General features: G+C 35.1%; 2 protein-coding genes across 2 annotated transcripts; both read left to right on the top strand.

The window, feature by feature from the left end:
* The first annotated feature begins 3,428 nt into the window (after positions 1–3,428).
* On the top strand, positions 3,429–5,441 carry LOC106453930 (imidazoleglycerol-phosphate dehydratase 1, chloroplastic). The gene is made up of 8 exons (XM_022712534.2): positions 3,429–3,752; positions 3,863–3,984; positions 4,147–4,251; positions 4,360–4,452; positions 4,529–4,603; positions 4,689–4,751; positions 4,867–4,976; positions 5,167–5,441. Exons 1-8 carry the CDS (start codon positions 3,542–3,544, stop codon positions 5,192–5,194), a joined length of 807 nt encoding a protein of 268 aa, XP_022568255.2. The 5' UTR covers positions 3,429–3,541; the 3' UTR covers positions 5,195–5,441.
* A 5,781-nt stretch (positions 5,442–11,222) lies between these two features.
* LOC106388241 lies at positions 11,223–15,363 on the top strand. The gene is made up of 3 exons (XM_013828268.3): positions 11,223–12,312; positions 13,771–14,078; positions 14,763–15,363. The coding sequence occupies exons 1-3, from the start codon at positions 11,447–11,449 to the stop codon at positions 15,116–15,118; spliced, it is 1,530 nt and encodes a 509-aa protein (XP_013683722.3). The 5' UTR covers positions 11,223–11,446; the 3' UTR covers positions 15,119–15,363.
* The last annotated feature ends 1,213 nt before the right edge of the window (positions 15,364–16,576 follow it).

Consider the following 16,576-nt stretch of genomic DNA (forward strand, 5'->3'; position numbering starts at 1 on the left):
CACAGCTTCTGAGACCAGCGTCTACGCTCCAACTATGCAAGCCCTTAAATAGAGCCTAAACCTCACTAAAGAAATAGACTGGTCCAACCCTAACCCTTGTAAATGGCCAACCGTTCAGTGCGATGCAAGCTACAGAGTCACGAGAATCTGATCCAACTCAAACCAAAGGAATCCGAGGAACCCTCCCTCTGAATCTCCAAACCCTCACGGAGCTAATCGTCCTGGATATTTTCCAGAACAGAGTCTCCGGTCCGATCCCCGATCTCTCCGGTTTAACCCGGATACATACCCTGAACCTCCACGACAACCTCTTCGACTATGTCCCCATTCCCAAGAACCTCTTCTCGGGGATGACCTTTCTCCAAGAAGCTTACCTCGAGAACAACCCTTTCTCTCCCTGGGAGATGGCCATGGACAAGCATAAGACCGGGTTAGCCATCCACATTTGCTACAAGTCTAGCTAATTTTCTATTTTTTTAACTTAAGTATGTATATTAGCAACATACACTTGGCAAATACCTTGCTACCATTCAGTTTTATCTGTTATTTACAATGTCTAGACACACAATGACTCTGCTTGTATTGCTAATTGTTTGCTTGTCATTTACAATGCCTAGACACACAATGACTGCTGGTATTGCTGATCGTTTTTCTGTCATTTACAATGTCTAGACACACAATGACTCTACCATGCCACTTTATTCTTTGGCCCATGTTTCATCAACGTGTACAAACTCTGTTTCTTTTGGGCTTCTAATGGATTATTATCTCTAATTATTTGTCCTTCGTTAGAGTAAACGTAAACATGAAGACTAATCTTAGCATTTTAACAGTCTTGCTCCTTTTGTTTTCACATTTTTTCTAACACGTATAACTGCCGTAGGTCCCCTTCTCTGATGCTCCAGATGCTGAAGAAGCCAATACGTACGCAGGGAATGAACGTGGAGGTGCATACGACATGGTTAGCAATCCATATTTCTTTTTCAATCTTCTTGGTTTTTGTTAATTGATTTTGTCATGTTAGCAATAAATTATTGTCAGTACCTAGCAAATAATAAACTTAGCATATTTTATTATCTTTTGGCAAACATTTTCTCTTTTTTTGGACTGCTAATGATGTATATGTTATATTTATTTGTCATTTGTTTGAACATTTGTGTGAATTTTGAGCTTTATGTCAACTCATTCTGTATTGTACTCTGTTTTTTTTTTATTGTAGGTGGTAGATGTTCTTATCCATCACACTCGGTCGTTGCTACTATCACATTCTGAGCAGCCTCAATCCAAGACGCTATTTTCCTTGACACGAAATTTGTTTCCCTACTTTCCAAGACGATCCATCACACTCGGTCGTTGTTTTTATCACAATGTTGCTGGTGTTGATGTCTGCAATTGCATCAACCCCGATGTCCTTGACGTTGAGGTTCAAAGAACTGCAGTCATGATCTACGAAGATAACGTTGAAGTATATGATTCTAGCTTCCCAACCTCTGCATAGCTAGGTTGAAGTACACAAATAGTGGGGAATCTCCGGCTCTCCGCCAACGTATCCAATAAAAATTCAATCTTGCGATTGGTTATTGAGGTTTATTTTCGTGTTGTATTTGGGTGGTACCACCCCCTTTCAGTCTTATGTTGTCCCGACATATAATGTAGTACTGGTTGCAAACTATGTTTAATATAATCAAAACTTTTAAACTTCTAAGTCTTTTGTTATCGATCTATAAAGTGTATTATCCGATTGTTGATCCAAATTATCACTTTATAAAACGTCTTAGCCGGTTACCAATATCATGTAGACATATACTGAACGTTTTATTGGTTTTATCTGACGACATGAACTAAAGTTTAGTATGATATCATACTGATTTTGTGTTTTCTGATAGAAAAGTATGATCGCATTGTCTACTTTATCTGCTAAAATTTTGTATTTTAAAACACATTCCATATTGTTAGCAGGTTACGACCCTAACACAAACAAAATGTTAGCATGATTGATTTTTGTCGTCTTTTTTTGGAATTTGATTAGTTAATATATAAAGTAAATTTTAGCCGACCACCACTATTCATGTATATTCTCCATATTAGCTGGCTAACACTACAACATTAGATATACACACAAATTAAAGTGCAAATCGCAAGTTTGAATTTTTATTGGGCTTCAATTCTCTTGAGCTGAAACCCTAGAAGATGTGTCATTTTGTCCATACGTCGTCGTTCTGCTTTTTTCTTCCCATTACTTGGGTTTGTAGACACCGTCAAATTGTTCACCTATATCCGCCGTTGAATCGTTTTATCGTAAATCTTGCAAGAAAAATGTCGCACTCCACGAATCCAAGCTTGTCCTCCGTTTCAGGTAATTGGAGCATTTGCCTGAATATTGTTTCTTTCTCCTTTACCCTAATCAGTGAGGTCCCAGATTTTAAGCGGAGGGAATTGGAGACGTCGTCGAGGAGAAAGGCTGAGGGGCATTCCGAAATTATGTCGATACAGTGAGGAAATTACTATTAGTACTAGGTTAATCATTAAGCCTTTTCCCTATAATTATTTTCTTTTTAATTCCATTTACCTTCTAACCTTCTATCACCGGTTTTTTCATAAATATCTTTCTTATCAGCATAAGGACAGTTTTGACATTTTCTCTATCTTGGATCATTTCGAATCCCCACAGTTTTTGTGTCATAGGCATTTGCCTAATTTGTTACTTCTTAGACGATATTGGCCCAATTCACCCATTTCAACCATATATTGTATGTGTTTTTAGTATTTTAATTTGAAAGCTTTTTTACAAAAAAAAACTTGCAGTTAATATTAACTATTATTTGTACATATTTTATTTTTTGGCTCTAGTTACGATTGACAATGCAATACTGATTTAAGATGTCTACCATTAAAAAAAGACAATTCTCTCAAATAGTCATTTTTAAGTTTTTGTTACAAAAATAGTTCCCAAGAAAAAAAAAGACCAAAATAGCTCCTTTTTATTTTGAAATTTTTAATATTTTTTTTGTTTTTAAAAATTTGAAACCATATCCCCAAAACCCCACCTCTTAACTCTAAACTCTAAGTCTAGATTAGTTAACCCTAAAATAAAAATTCATTTTTACCCATTAATAAAACTTATTTTGGTTATTTTCTTCTTTCAGAGCTATTTTTGTGGCAAAAACTTAAAAAAAACTATCTTAAGGAATTTCTCTTAAAAAAACTAATTTTCATTTTGATTATTTAGCAATTGATTTTTTAATCATTAAATTTACGCAGTCAGTTATAATTTGATAAATTATTCTGCAAAAAAGGTAGTTGAACTGCTGATTACAAATAAATAGAGAATTATGATTTATCGGTTATGCCCACTTACCTAGTTTACCGTTAGCGAGTTATCTGATTTCAGTGTACCGGTTCGGTCCATTAATATCTGAATTGGCTCATGGAGAGCTGAAGCGTCGTCGTTTGGGGGATTCGAACAAGAAAGGTATACAATACAGAGTGGTCGTCTTGCTCTGTGTCTCTCTTGTTATTTCCGCTGTCGTCTGCGTCCGCCATGTTTAGTCAATCCTCCGCCCAGCTTGTGCGACCTAACCTCGTCGGGTTTACGCTTTCTCCTCCTGGAAAAGCATCGATCGCTTCTTCTTCGCTTCCCCGATTTTTAAGGATGGAATCCCAATCTCAGCCTCTCCAATCTATCTCCTGCGCTTCTTCACCAAGCAATAACCTCTCTCAGGCTACTCCTTCTTCTTCCCTAATCGAATCAGGTCAGCTTTGTGACTTGACATGGAATCTCATTTCATCATTGATTCTCCTCTTGATGGTATCATCAAGTTTTTTTTTTGTTTCACTCTAAATCATCTTTTTAAGCTATCAGCTCGAATAGGAGAAGTGAAGAGAGTGACAAAGGAGACTAATGTCTCAGTGAAGATAAACTTGGATGGCACTGGAGTTGCTGATAGTTCCACTGGAATCCCTTTCCTTGACCATATGTTAGATGTAAGTGTTTTGTCTTTCTTCCTTGCATCTATTGTGTTCTGTAATGATTTGAATCTGCACTTGGAAGAGAGCTTAGGCCGACAGTTTCAATGAAAGGATCATGTCTGATTCACTATTAGAATAATGTTGAGTAATGTTTGTCTTTTCACTTTCTTTGGTTAGCAACTTGCTTCACATGGCTTGTTTGATGTGCACGTAAGAGCGACTGGTGATGTTCACATCGATGACCATCACTCTAACGAAGATATAGCTCTTGCCATTGGAACTGTAAGTTACTGACACTTACTACTTAGATCCTGCGAGAGCAATGGTTGTGATGTGTGCTGTAATGAAATCTCTGCGTCTTTGTTCTTTTTTTCTTTTCTTTTTCTGTAGGCTTTGTTAAAGGCACTTGGTGAGCGTAAAGGGATTAATCGGTTTGGTGACTTTACAGCTCCTCTAGATGAAGCGCTTATACATGTTTCCCTGGTATGAAACTTTTCGGTTGCACATCTGTGTTTGTTCTGTCATTAGTGCTTATAATGAAACAAAAACCTCTTTGCAGGACTTGTCTGGTAGACCATATCTTGGTTACAACTTGGAGATTCCAACGCAGAGAGTTGGAAACTATGACACTCAGGTTCTTCAATCTTTCTATTTTACTTATTTCTTTCGCGGTTTGTTTGATGTTTAGTTATAAATTTTGTAAACCTTTCTATTTGTAGTTGGTGGAGCACTTTTTCCAGTCGTTGGTGAATACTTCCGGTATGACACTTCACATCCGTCAGGTACTGTGTTTCCAGTTTTTTCCAATGGCAAACGATTTCATGAAATTTTCTTCTGTAATCTGCTTTGACAACCTTTTTCAAGACAATGTATAATTGGAAGTTTTTGTTACAACAGCTTGCTGGTGAAAACTCTCATCACATAATAGAGGCCACCTTTAAGGCCTTTGCCAGGGCTCTACGACAAGCAACGGAGAATGATCCTCGCCGTGGTGGGACCATTCCAAGGTTTGACTTATCCTCCATTACATTCTATTACACAAGCTTAGATAGGATAAATATCATAGACTATGCAAGACTCATTACGTCGTATAAGCATATACTCTTTGTGATCCTGAGGATATTTTTTTGTCTTGAGGAGAGGTTACTGTTAGAAAACGTGTTTGAATGTGATTGATTTGCTTTTGGGAATATGCAGTTCAAAAGGAGTCTTGTCACGGTCCTGAGAGCTGAGCAATCAGAAGGAGAACTCCCAGATTCACTCTTTATTATCGAGTTCATCATGAGTTAGAAAGTAAATTGGGTGAAGATCACTCAGGGGCCGTTTGTTTCACCATTTGTCATTTCCATTCAAATGATTCATTTGTATGATCTATTCAAATGATCCATTCAGATTTTTGTGATTGTTTGTTTGTCCATCCACATAGCTCATCTAGATGAATCATCTAAATGGATCTTATGTTTGTTTCTTTATTTTCATTTCCATTCAAATGAGTTTAGCAAACAAATTACCAAAATACCCTTATGTTGATTTAATCATATGTTTGACATTAATTTTAACTATATTACATTTAATTATTTAATTTAATATATTTACATTAGAATTATTTCAAAATTAACGAGTTTTCTTTTTTGCGGTTTGAGCGGGAAAACAAGATTTTTCGGTTTTAGCGGAAAACAAGATTTTTCGGTTTTGGCGGGAAAACGAGATTTTTCGGTTTTGGCGGGGAAATACAAATTTTCGGTTTTGGCGAGAAAACAGGTTTTTTGCGGTTTTGTCGGGAAACACGTTTTTGGCGAGAAAACACGTTTTTGCGGTTTTGGAGGGAACCACGTTTTTGCGATTTTGGCGAAAAAACGCATTTTTGCGGTTTTGGCGGGAAAATGCGTTTTTGCAGTTTTGGCGGGAAAACGCGTTTTTGCGGTTTTGGCAGGAAAACATGTTTTTGGCGGGAAAACGTATTTTTACGATTTTGGCGGGAAAACATGCTTTTGATGTTTTGGCGGGAAAATGCAGTTTTGCGGTTTTGGCGGGAAAACGCAGTTTTAGCGGGAAAGCACATTTTTGCGGTTTTGGCGAGAAAACGCGTTCGGAAAAACACGTTTTTGCGATTTTGGCGGAAAACGTGTTTTTGCGATTTTGTCGGGAAAACACGTTTTTGGCGGGAACACATTTTTACGGTTTTGCGGGAAAACAAGATTTTTCGGTTTTGGCGGGAAAATACAAATTTTTCGGTTTTGGCGAGAAAACACGTTTTTTGGTTTTGGCGGGAAAACATGTTTTTTTTTTGGTTTTGGCGGAAAAGTACGTTTTTGCAATTTTGGCGGGAAAGTACGTTTTTGCAATTTTGGCGGGAAAGTACGTTTTTGCAATTTTGGCGGGAAAACACGTTTTGCGACTTTGGCGGTAAAACATGTTTTCTTGTGTTTTGGCGGAAAAATGTATTTTGGGGTGTTGGCGTGAAAACATTTTTTTTTGTGATTTGTGCATGAAAACATGTTTTTCAATTTTTGCGGGAAAACACGTTTTTGCAATTTTGACGGAAAAATATTTTTGTGCAATTTTAGCGGGAAAATACGTTTTGGGGTTTTGGCGTAAAAAAATAGTTTTTAGCACGGGAAAAAGTGTTTGTAGTTTTGTCAGTTTTCGTTTGTGACAAAAATGATTTTATTTTTAGGTTTGTAATTTGTGAATTACATTAGTGGCATAATAGACTTTATACCATTTTGAATGAACCATCTCCATTCAAATGATCCAAATTGGTTCAGCTGAATGGACTTTAAAATTAAGCCTAAATTTCCAAAAGTCATCCGGATGATCCATTTGAATGAATTGCACTTTTAGTGCCTAAACAAACAAAACTCTCATCTTCATCCAGATGATCCATCCAAATGGAGAAACAAACATGCCCTCACTCTATCAGATGGCTTCAAATCTCTATAATTAATCTGTCGATCAAAGAGTGTTTTGTATCTCTACATTCTGAAAAATCTCTTACCATTTCTGTATCGAACTCATAAACTTACTGCAACTTCAAAGAACCGACCAATTTGCTAGGAAAATATCTTGAAACTAGGTGTACCCCCGTACTGCGTACGGGAAAATAAAATAATAAAATTATTATGTTAAAATAGTATGGTTTTTTTTTTGTAACTTAATTAAAATAGTTTAGTGAATGGTAAATTTGGTGATACTCAACGTATTCCAATATTGTTTTCTTTTACGTATTGCGATATTTGTAGACATCATATACTTGACGTTCTATTAGAACAATAATACTATTCTCTTTTTTTGGACGGACAAAGTGATAATAATGTTTTGCTCAAATTCAGTTTTTTTTTAAATATATTACTTGGTTGCAAGTTTTGTGTAACTTTTTTATAATGGCTCTCTTAAACACTTAGAGATTTAATGCTCGTGAACATTATGATCAAATATACAGGAACTGACTCATGCATTGTTAGTGTGTAATTACATATGCACGAGAAAAATAAAGAAAACAAAAACTCGACTTTCCACAGATTATCTTCTTATTTTATAAATACACAATCTACCTGGAATTCATTTGAGCTCTTGTGCAGAAATTCATAATATAAGTATGGAAAACCCATTTGACTTCAACTCTGTTTGGGGTGTATAAATTTCGTATAACTTCAATTTTATTAGAGCTCACTAAGGAAGCTGATTCTAGTTACTCTACTTATACATAATTTAAAAATATATTAATTTGGTAAATAAACAAAGAATTACATACTTGTTATTAAAGTAACCTTTCAACATAAAACACAAAATAATGAACTTATAGATGCTTTTTTTTTTTTTGTAAACTAAACTTATAGATGTTATCATCATGACTTTATTTTATTTTTGGTGCCAGAACAAATAAAAAAAATATCAGTCTGAAAGAAACAATACAAAATACCATACTTTCTTGATGATAAAAAGTTAGTGAAATACAATACTTATACCTGGATTTCGATTTTGGTGGTCTTTTCGTTAGACTGTTAAATTTATTTACTCTTTACACATCTTTTGAAGTTCAACAACAATGGCTTCTTCTGAGATATCAGGATGCATGATGGAGGTTTGTGGAATAGAAATTTAAAAATTGTTTTTAGAGAAAAAAGTGCTTTCTATTGAAAGGCAGTCGTATTGTAACATGGAACAACTATAAATGCAAAAATTGTAGTAGCTATTAGGAGATTGGTGGTTAGTGGTGATCATGGAGGTGTGGTGACTGGTGATCGTGGTGAGTGGCGGGATAGACATGAAATATATTTGATTTTTTCCTGTAAATATCTAAACGTACATAATGTGCAAGGTTTTGTTTTTTTTATTCATTTTGTATTTAAACAATTCTGTTTTTGTTTTTAAATGATGTGGCATGATATAATTGGTTGAGTGATTTGTGCTTTAGTATATAAAAGATTACAACGTTTTGAGTTTTGTCGGTAACCGTTAAGCCTGGGCTAGGAGCGTGAAAAATTTATACTATCCATATTCTGTTCTGTTTTAAATACATACTTGAATTTTTGATCCGCACTTTTATTTTTTTTAAATTAATTAAAAATAGATATACTAATTTGTTAAATGTATGATTATGAGTTCTAAATTATTTGTCATCTAATAAAAATGTTTATTTGAGTTAGAAGATGTCTATGTTTGTAAAATAGACATAGGCTTTGATACATATAATTTGACAATATTTGTATCTGAGAGCATCAAGATCATTTAGTAAAAATATCAAAAAGATTGTATCTCTAAATCTATGATCAGTTATCTATGGATAGCTACCAATCCGTTAATTATATATAAATAACATTTAAATTAAATAAATAAATTTTCATAATATGAATTTAAAATAAAAATAATAATATCATACAAACAAACTAACATCTTTAACATAATTGTAATGCAAAACAGAAAAAAAATTGAATAATAATTATCTATCTATGTTGTTCCAAAAAAAATTATATATCTATGAATATATGGATCTGATCTGATATTCCGTATTTTAAAAATTAATATTTGTGATTTTTTTTGTTTGATATGGTAATTACATTTGAAAAATTCTTTCAAATAGATTTTTTAAAAGTTTTTTGTCACAAAAATAGATTCTAAAAACTAAAATGGCCAAAATAACATTTTTTATTTATTTATTTTAACTTTTAAAATTCAAAATCCTATTCTAAAATTTCTCTCCTCAGTTCTAAACCCTAAATTCTAAACCATAAATCTTAAACCATAAATCCCACTTCTTAACTTTAAATTCTAATATCTAAATTAATTAATCTTAAAGGTATAAATTTATATTTACTTCTTTTTTCTTTTGATATTATATTTAAGTCTATTTTAATCTTTTTTATTTTTAAAATCTATATTTATGACTAAAACTTTTTAATGTTTATCATAGGGAATTTCTGATTTTTGCTATTTATTTTGATTCGAACTTTTACATATATCTAAATTTCTTCGGATCAAAAAGGGGCAAAAAAATATAGGGAAATTGCACTGTATGACGTCCAAAAAAATTATAATTAACTCAGTGACCAATTGCCCTATTATACCAATATACTTTATGTCTATTATGTAATAATGCATTTTTACCCTTGTATACAACCGGTGTAACCTGCTGAAAGAAAATAAATATAAATTCTTTTTTATTTATTCTAGAGAAGTAAACGTGTCTTTTCTTTTGACACAAATTGTAAATGATAATAATTGTGAAAGCTTAATGCTTTCTTCTCCATTTTGTCCGCCACTGAAATCACCGAGTATATTACCGGCGACGTTTGTGGAGTACCAGCCCGATTGTGACGCCTTTGTTGGAGATGGGAGACAAAGGATTCACGGCTTCTGAACTCGAAAGTCGCAACAATCGTAACGTCTCTGTGAGTAATTTCTCACTTCGAGATTCAACAGTTCGTGAAGACCATACTTAAACGCTTGTAAATTTCGATTTTGGAGCTGGTAGTTATACTGCTTTAGTTGATCGGAGAAGATAAACATTTTTTCTAACATTATGTTCTATTCTATTTATATGCATAAGGAATAGAAATATAAACCAATATGTATTATAAGTGTTATGTTCATGTTATATAATGTGAATTAGTCTGTTACTATTTTTTTTTACCATGTATCTTTTTATTTGAGCATTCATAAAGAATGTATTATTTTGTTCTCCAATCTGTACTAACCATTCTATTTGGGTTTAGGGTTTATACTTGGATTTAGGGTTTAATGATTAAAATTTAGAGTTTAGTATTTGGAAGGTGGGGGTTGAGGTTTGGGTTTAGTGACTCTATCATGTATCCATTTGACGATTAATAAATAATATACTATTTCGTTCTCGATATGTACTATACTATATATTTTGTTCCATTCTATTTAGGTTTGGGATCTACTTGAATTTAGGGTTTAATGAGTAGGATTTAGGATTTAGTATTTGAAAGGTGGTGGTTAAGTTTGGGTTTAGTGACCCTATCATGTATCGTTTCATTTGACGATTAATAAAAAGTGTTCTATTTTGTTCACCAATATATACTATACTATGTATTTTGTTACATTCTATTTGGGTTTGGGGTATATACTTGGGTTTTTGATATATAATTGGATTTAAGGTTTAGTGATTATGATTTAGGGTTTAGTATTTGGAAAGTGGGGGTTGAGTTTTGGATTTAGTGATAATAGTTTAAATTTTAGTATTCAAAATTTAGATTTAGATTTAGAGTTTATATATGAGTTTATGGATTATGTTTGGTTTTAGGGTTTACTGATTAGGGTTTAGGGTTTAGTGATTATTGTTTAGGATTTATTATTTAGATGTTTGTGGATTTGAGATCAAATTTATTATTTAGGGATTATGATATAGTTAAATTTTTTATACTATTTGGATGATATGAAATATAACAGTCCGATTTAATTGTGAGAAATAAATAGAATATACTATTTATTGTAAGAGTAATTTATTTTCATGAACAGATTTACTGAGCACAGAAACATATGAAGTAGTTATGTAAATGACGTGGATGGATGTGGTGTCTTCATTTTCAACAGTGCGCAGTAAATATTGACCATACCTTATTTTCTTCAACGTCATCTACGTAACTTATTCACCGGTTACTTGTAGCACAAGAGGGTATAACCGACTAAACTTGAGCTAAATGTTATTGACTTAATAATGTTAAAATCATTGTCATATTCTTAATTACGCTTCCAAGATTGGCTTTGGCAAATTAACCCAAATATATATGCCCAGCTCTAACCGCTACCGTTAATCAAGAGAATGTTTCCATCTCTCTCCGCTTCATTCACCGTCTAAATTCACGGAAAACCCCAACCCTAAATTAAAATCCTCGCGTCACGTTTCTTCTTTCCATAGAAGATCAGATTGAAGCTAAATCTCAGCGAGAGTTGCTCAAGGTAGAATCAAGATCACGAAGATCGAAAAACCTCCTCGTCTTCACAGCAATTGAGGATGGTCGGAGGCAATAACGACAAGTCAACGCCTCAAAAGCCTCCAACAACCTCCGCCGCAGCTTCTTCTTCCCATCACCGTAAATCTCGTTGGGGCTCAAACAACAACGATGGTGGTAGCAGTAAGACTAACACAACCACCACCAACAACAACAAGCAGACGACGGGTGGCCAGAAAATCGCCGATAAGAAACCTTCTTCTAACCTAGCTCCGATCCCGAGCCAATCCCGTCCTAACCACCCCAATCCAACACCCTCTTCATCATCATCGCGTTCTGCTCTACCCGCGGCGCAATTCGCTTTCCCAGATCCGTCGGCGGCGCTTGGTGCTCCTCCTGCGCCGACTTACGGGTTCCATATGCTCGAGCGTCGCACCATCGTCCTCAATGACGGAAGCGTCCGATCATACTTCGCCCTTCCTCCTAATTACCGTGATTTCCCTCCCAAGCCCCGTCTCCCTGATCCGGCGGCTAATAGATTTATGGGCGGTAGATTCCCTCCGGAGGAGTTTAGAGATCAGATGCAGTTTTATGATCGCCCCGAAGGAGGGTCGCTGAAACGGAAACATCCAGGCGAGGAAGAGATTGATAGAGGTGAATTGCTGAGACAAAGGCAGCAGTTTATGCAGTATGCGAATCCTGATGATCCCTCGCTTATGGCTGGTACCAGTAGGAGGGATGCTGGGGAAGATGCTAGAGCCGCTAAGCACATGCGGGTAGGATCAAGCAGGAATGAGAGTGGAGGTCAGGTTGCGTTAAAGAAAGCGTTTTTGGATTTGGTTAAGCGGATTTATGAGGACCCGTTGGAGAAGAAGAACTACTTGGAGAACGGGAGGAAAGGGCGGCTTCAGTGTCTCGTCTGCGGCAGGTTTGATGAGTTTCAATCTGTTTCTTGTGTTTCTTCTTTGCTTAGGTGCAGTTTGCTTTTGCTGGAGACCCTTATTGCCTTGTTCTTTATGGTTTCTTTAATTGGTCAGTTGTGTCGTAGATGGATCTATGAGTATGAACAAAAGTAAGAGAGAACGCTAAAGTACCTTGAACACATTTGTTACTTTTGTTTGATTAGTATGGTAACTTTTTCTTAATATTGTTCCTATCTTGACATGGTTTAGTGGTTGTGATGTTAGCTAAATCTGTAGCATTCCTGAGTAGCTTAACGTTGTCTGCTTCTCGTTTATCTTGTTCCTTGTTTGCTAATGTAGTTAATGAAATGTTTGCTCTAAAGCCGCAGCGGTAACTTGCATATACTTATATTGATTACTCATATAGTACGATGCTTTGGGTTTTCTATCTATTGAATTGCCTCTTAGATAATTCAGTTGAGCTATTTTACTTTGATATTAGGTGTTATTTAACTTAGTTGTTATCTCCTTCGTACCTAATACTCCTTGGACTGCTCTTTTGTATCTCATTTGTTTAAAATTTAATCTTTGTTCTACATCATATTAGTTGTCTCTGGGTATCTATCGGCTCAAGTTATTAGTCCTTGCCTTTTTGTAGGCTTATTTTTTATACTTGATCCAGTATAATGGTAGTTTTCTTGCAGCTGTTTAAAATCAGGGTGCTGATATGTCGATGTTAACTGGTTTTTATAGGCACCCGCATTAGTTATTATTTTTCTCAGGATTATTTATATTTCACATAGGGTATCAAATAATATGAAGCTCTTATTGATAGTGACCCCGTAAATCAGCTTTCTATTATCAGTAAAGAATGTGCTTACTCTCCCTTACTGCTGTTCGTGATTTATCAATCCAGCATGTTAAGCTGTCCGACTTCGTATTCTTAACTTTTTAGGTAATGTAGATATTGTAACTATAGGCACCTCCATCTAAATTTGTTCCAGCTTGATAACTAGATGGAGTTTGTCAACTAATTTGGTATGTTGAATGCATGGTCGCTTAGATGGCCGTTCCAATTAGTGTCAGTGATCATCAAATGTCACAGAATAAGCTTCTTTGGATGTAAAAGCTTACGATGAATTTCTCTAAAGCCTTTTATAGTTATCTTTGATTTTCCAACCCTTCAGCTATGTTATGATGGTACTCCAGAGGTTTATGTGTGGTTTATGTATGTTATGTGTTTTCCTTGCATCACTTATAACCCTATTCTATAGCTTAGGTTTATCATTGGCTTATTCAATACACATTTTCGTATTACATAAACTGATTTGTGGATGTTGTTTTACACATTTAATCAGATGTGTATTTTCAATAGTTTTGGTGATTCTGATTTTCCTGAGTTTAAATTCTCAGACTATTGTATGCAGAACTTTTTTTGGTGAATCTGAATGAGTGTTTCCAATTCGACTTCTGCTTAAACACAGGTGTCCTAAAGACGTCCAGGATACACATGGTTTGGTAATGCACACGTACTATTGCGATGATGCTAGCTCACGTGTGCATCACTTAGGCCTACACAAAGCTCTATGTGTATTGATGGGATGGAATTTTTCAAAGCCCCCTGATAACTCGAAGGCTTACCAGAATCTACCTGCGGAAATGGTAGCAATCAATCAAGACGAGCTGATTCTATGGCCACCTCACATTATTGTTCACAATACTAGTACAGGGAAGGGTAAAGATGGGCGTATGGAAGGTCTTGGAAGCAAAAGAATGGATGACAGAATTAGAGGTACAACATGCGGCAATGTTTATGAATCTTGCGTTGGTTAATCTGCACCTTAGGATCCTCTTCGCTTTTGGTCTCCTTCATTTTACGTAGAGTAGGTTATCTCCATCAATTGGACTTATAGATGAATCCCGTTAATCTTAATGATTTGGCATATCTGATTGTCATCTCAGATCTGTGCCACCAAAAATCATTTCCTTGATCTTTCAGAAGAAAGTTCAGGGTCCAAATCCCTCTCTTTGTTTTTGCTAACACTAAAGGATGCCCCAATAGGTGTTCTTAAGTAGAAAGTCTTGCAACTAACCGTAGTTTATTATCATCTTAACATTCATTCTCCTTCCTCGGATCCCTTTTGAATTGGAATCTGTTATTGCTTGCAGTAGAATAATGTCAATCTCTGGTCTGTTATTTCTTTCACTACCTTCTCATATCAGAATCTAGTAAATTGTGGTCTAAGAAGTATATAAGCTTTTTAAACAGAACTTTGACGTCACTATTTTCCCTAGGAAATGTCAGCATCTAGTTTTGGAACTGACGCTGTTTCACACGAGGTTCCATAATGTGCAATGTGAATAGGCTAATGAATAAGGTTTGGTGTGCACAAACCAGTATGGCAGTATCTAGTTATTGGTCTTATCGATGGTACATTTTTACTGCCTTGGTTTTGATGTCTATCTGTATTTACAGAACTAAAATTCAACGTTGGGAAATCAAGGGCACTGTATGGAAGAGACGGTCATCTAGGAATTACCCTCTTTAAATTTGCGGGAGATGATTCAGGGCTCAGGGAAGCTTTGAGAATTGCCGAATACTTTGAGAAAATGAACCGTGGGCGCAAAAGTTGGGCCGGGTTACAACCATTCACTCCAAGCAAAGATGATGAGAACAACCCTAGTCTTATGGAGGTTGATGGTAAGACAGGTGAGAAAAGGAGGGTCCTTTATGGGTATCTGGCGACCGTAAAAGACTTGGACAAAGTCGATATGGAGACAAAGAAGAAGACCACAATTGAGAGCCTAAGAGAACTCGCAGGGTCAAAGTGAATGTCTCTTTCTGAAGGTACACTTTAATTTCAGGGTATTTATTGCCTATTGAATCTGTATGTTTTAGTCATGAGCAAAGTTTTAGTTTTTTTTTTATATAATTGAATAAAATTTCTTGGTTTTCTTGATCCTTTGATTCAGTGATCACATTGCATATAGACTAATATGGGTGTGGGCTGATATATTATACGAGCTTCTGTTTTACAACATCCTTGGAAGTAAATTGTGATATAGTGTTTGATGCTTTTGAGTTTTCATGTCCGTGTTAATTTTTTATATTATTCTTTCTTCCCCTTTTGGTTGTCATCTTGTTCGTTTGGCTTTAGTCAGCCAATAAAATCTAACACCTATACATATTCGTAGACTATGATGGTTGCGTACCTTTTCTCTGCTAAAATGGAGAAATAAAGAGATGTGATTGTTGAACCAAACAATGGTGTCTTGGTGCATTTTGTATATGTATTTGATATATATATATGACATTGTGTTGGTGTTGTCCTGCTTTTTAAATTGGTACCTAAGATTGGCGACAGCAGTTGTTGTGGTGCCTAGCTAGGTAATAATAGCTTCTTTGTGTTTAAAACTTTATCAATTGAGATGAAAATAAAAAGCAGATAAGAAGAAGCATTGTATCCTCTGGGGGTGCTTTGCTTTAGCCACCAAAATATGTATATGAATCTTGATTCTCCTTTTCACTTTATTTATGTCTCTGATTAATTGACAAGTTAGGTATAAAAGGGGTTAATTATTTTTACTCTACTTTCTTGTGCTGACTTCACATAATCCGTTGAATCATAGTGACTCTTGACCGAACTTTCTTTCCTGTTTTCATTGGTCGACTCCGACTACATCATTTGCCGTGATTAGAAAGGCATCTCTAACATCTAAAACTAATTTTCAGACCTGTGACTTGTATTATATAAAGTGAGTGTGTTAGAGAAAGGTATCAATTCGTCTCATATATTGATGACGAAAGATATATCTCATTAGCATTATTATATTAAATTCATATAGATGAATATTAAGTGTTCACCATTTGATTGATTTATTTCAAGTTTGCCAATAATTCATGTTTATTAACGTACATAGTATCATATTGTGGCCACTGCCCACCATCATAACAACTAGCCGGCCGGATATGATTTTATAAATTTACAATATCTAGGACAAAATACTTTGGTTAGTGGGTAAGAGTTAACAGCATATTATAATCAGACTTTCTAACGAGTACATATTAAAAAAGACTAGAGATGGTGCAATGTGTGTCTTAATCATGTTACTACAAGACTAGCTAGACTAGTGTCAATTCAGTGCATGCATTTAGAACATTATCCATTATGCATATGATATCTCTCTACAACATTTTCATAATTCTCTCCTTTTTTTCTGTAAAGTGTAAACAGTAAACGGCGGTTGATTTGTAGACATCCATTGCGGACCCATTTAATTATATAGTCA

The sequence above is a fragment of the Brassica napus genome, unplaced genomic scaffold, assembly GCF_020379485.1.
Source record: "Brassica napus cultivar Da-Ae unplaced genomic scaffold, Da-Ae ScsIHWf_1314;HRSCAF=1877, whole genome shotgun sequence".
In the NCBI taxonomy this organism is placed as follows: Eukaryota; Viridiplantae; Streptophyta; class Magnoliopsida; order Brassicales; family Brassicaceae; genus Brassica; species Brassica napus.

What these genes read in the sequence shown, in the direction of transcription:
- LOC106453930 (XM_022712534.2), top strand. Translation starts at nt 3,542, where the DNA reads ATGTTTAGTCAATCCTCCGCCCAGCTTGTGCGACCTAACCTCGTCGGG. An exon ending in TTCTTCCCTAATCGAATCAG is followed by an intron (nt 3,753 to 3,862) that starts GTCAGCTTTGTG and finishes TTAAGCTATCAG; the next exon opens with CTCGAATAGGAGAAGTGAAG. An exon ending in TTGGAAACTATGACACTCAG is followed by an intron (nt 4,604 to 4,688) that starts GTTCTTCAATCT and finishes TTCTATTTGTAG; the next exon opens with TTGGTGGAGCACTTTTTCCA.
- LOC106388241 (XM_013828268.3), top strand. Translation starts at nt 11,447, where the DNA reads ATGGTCGGAGGCAATAACGACAAGTCAACGCCTCAAAAGCCTCCAACA. An exon ending in CAGTGTCTCGTCTGCGGCAG is followed by an intron (nt 12,313 to 13,770) that starts GTTTGATGAGTT and finishes GCTTAAACACAG; the next exon opens with GTGTCCTAAAGACGTCCAGG. An exon ending in AATGGATGACAGAATTAGAG is followed by an intron (nt 14,079 to 14,762) that starts GTACAACATGCG and finishes CTGTATTTACAG; the next exon opens with AACTAAAATTCAACGTTGGG.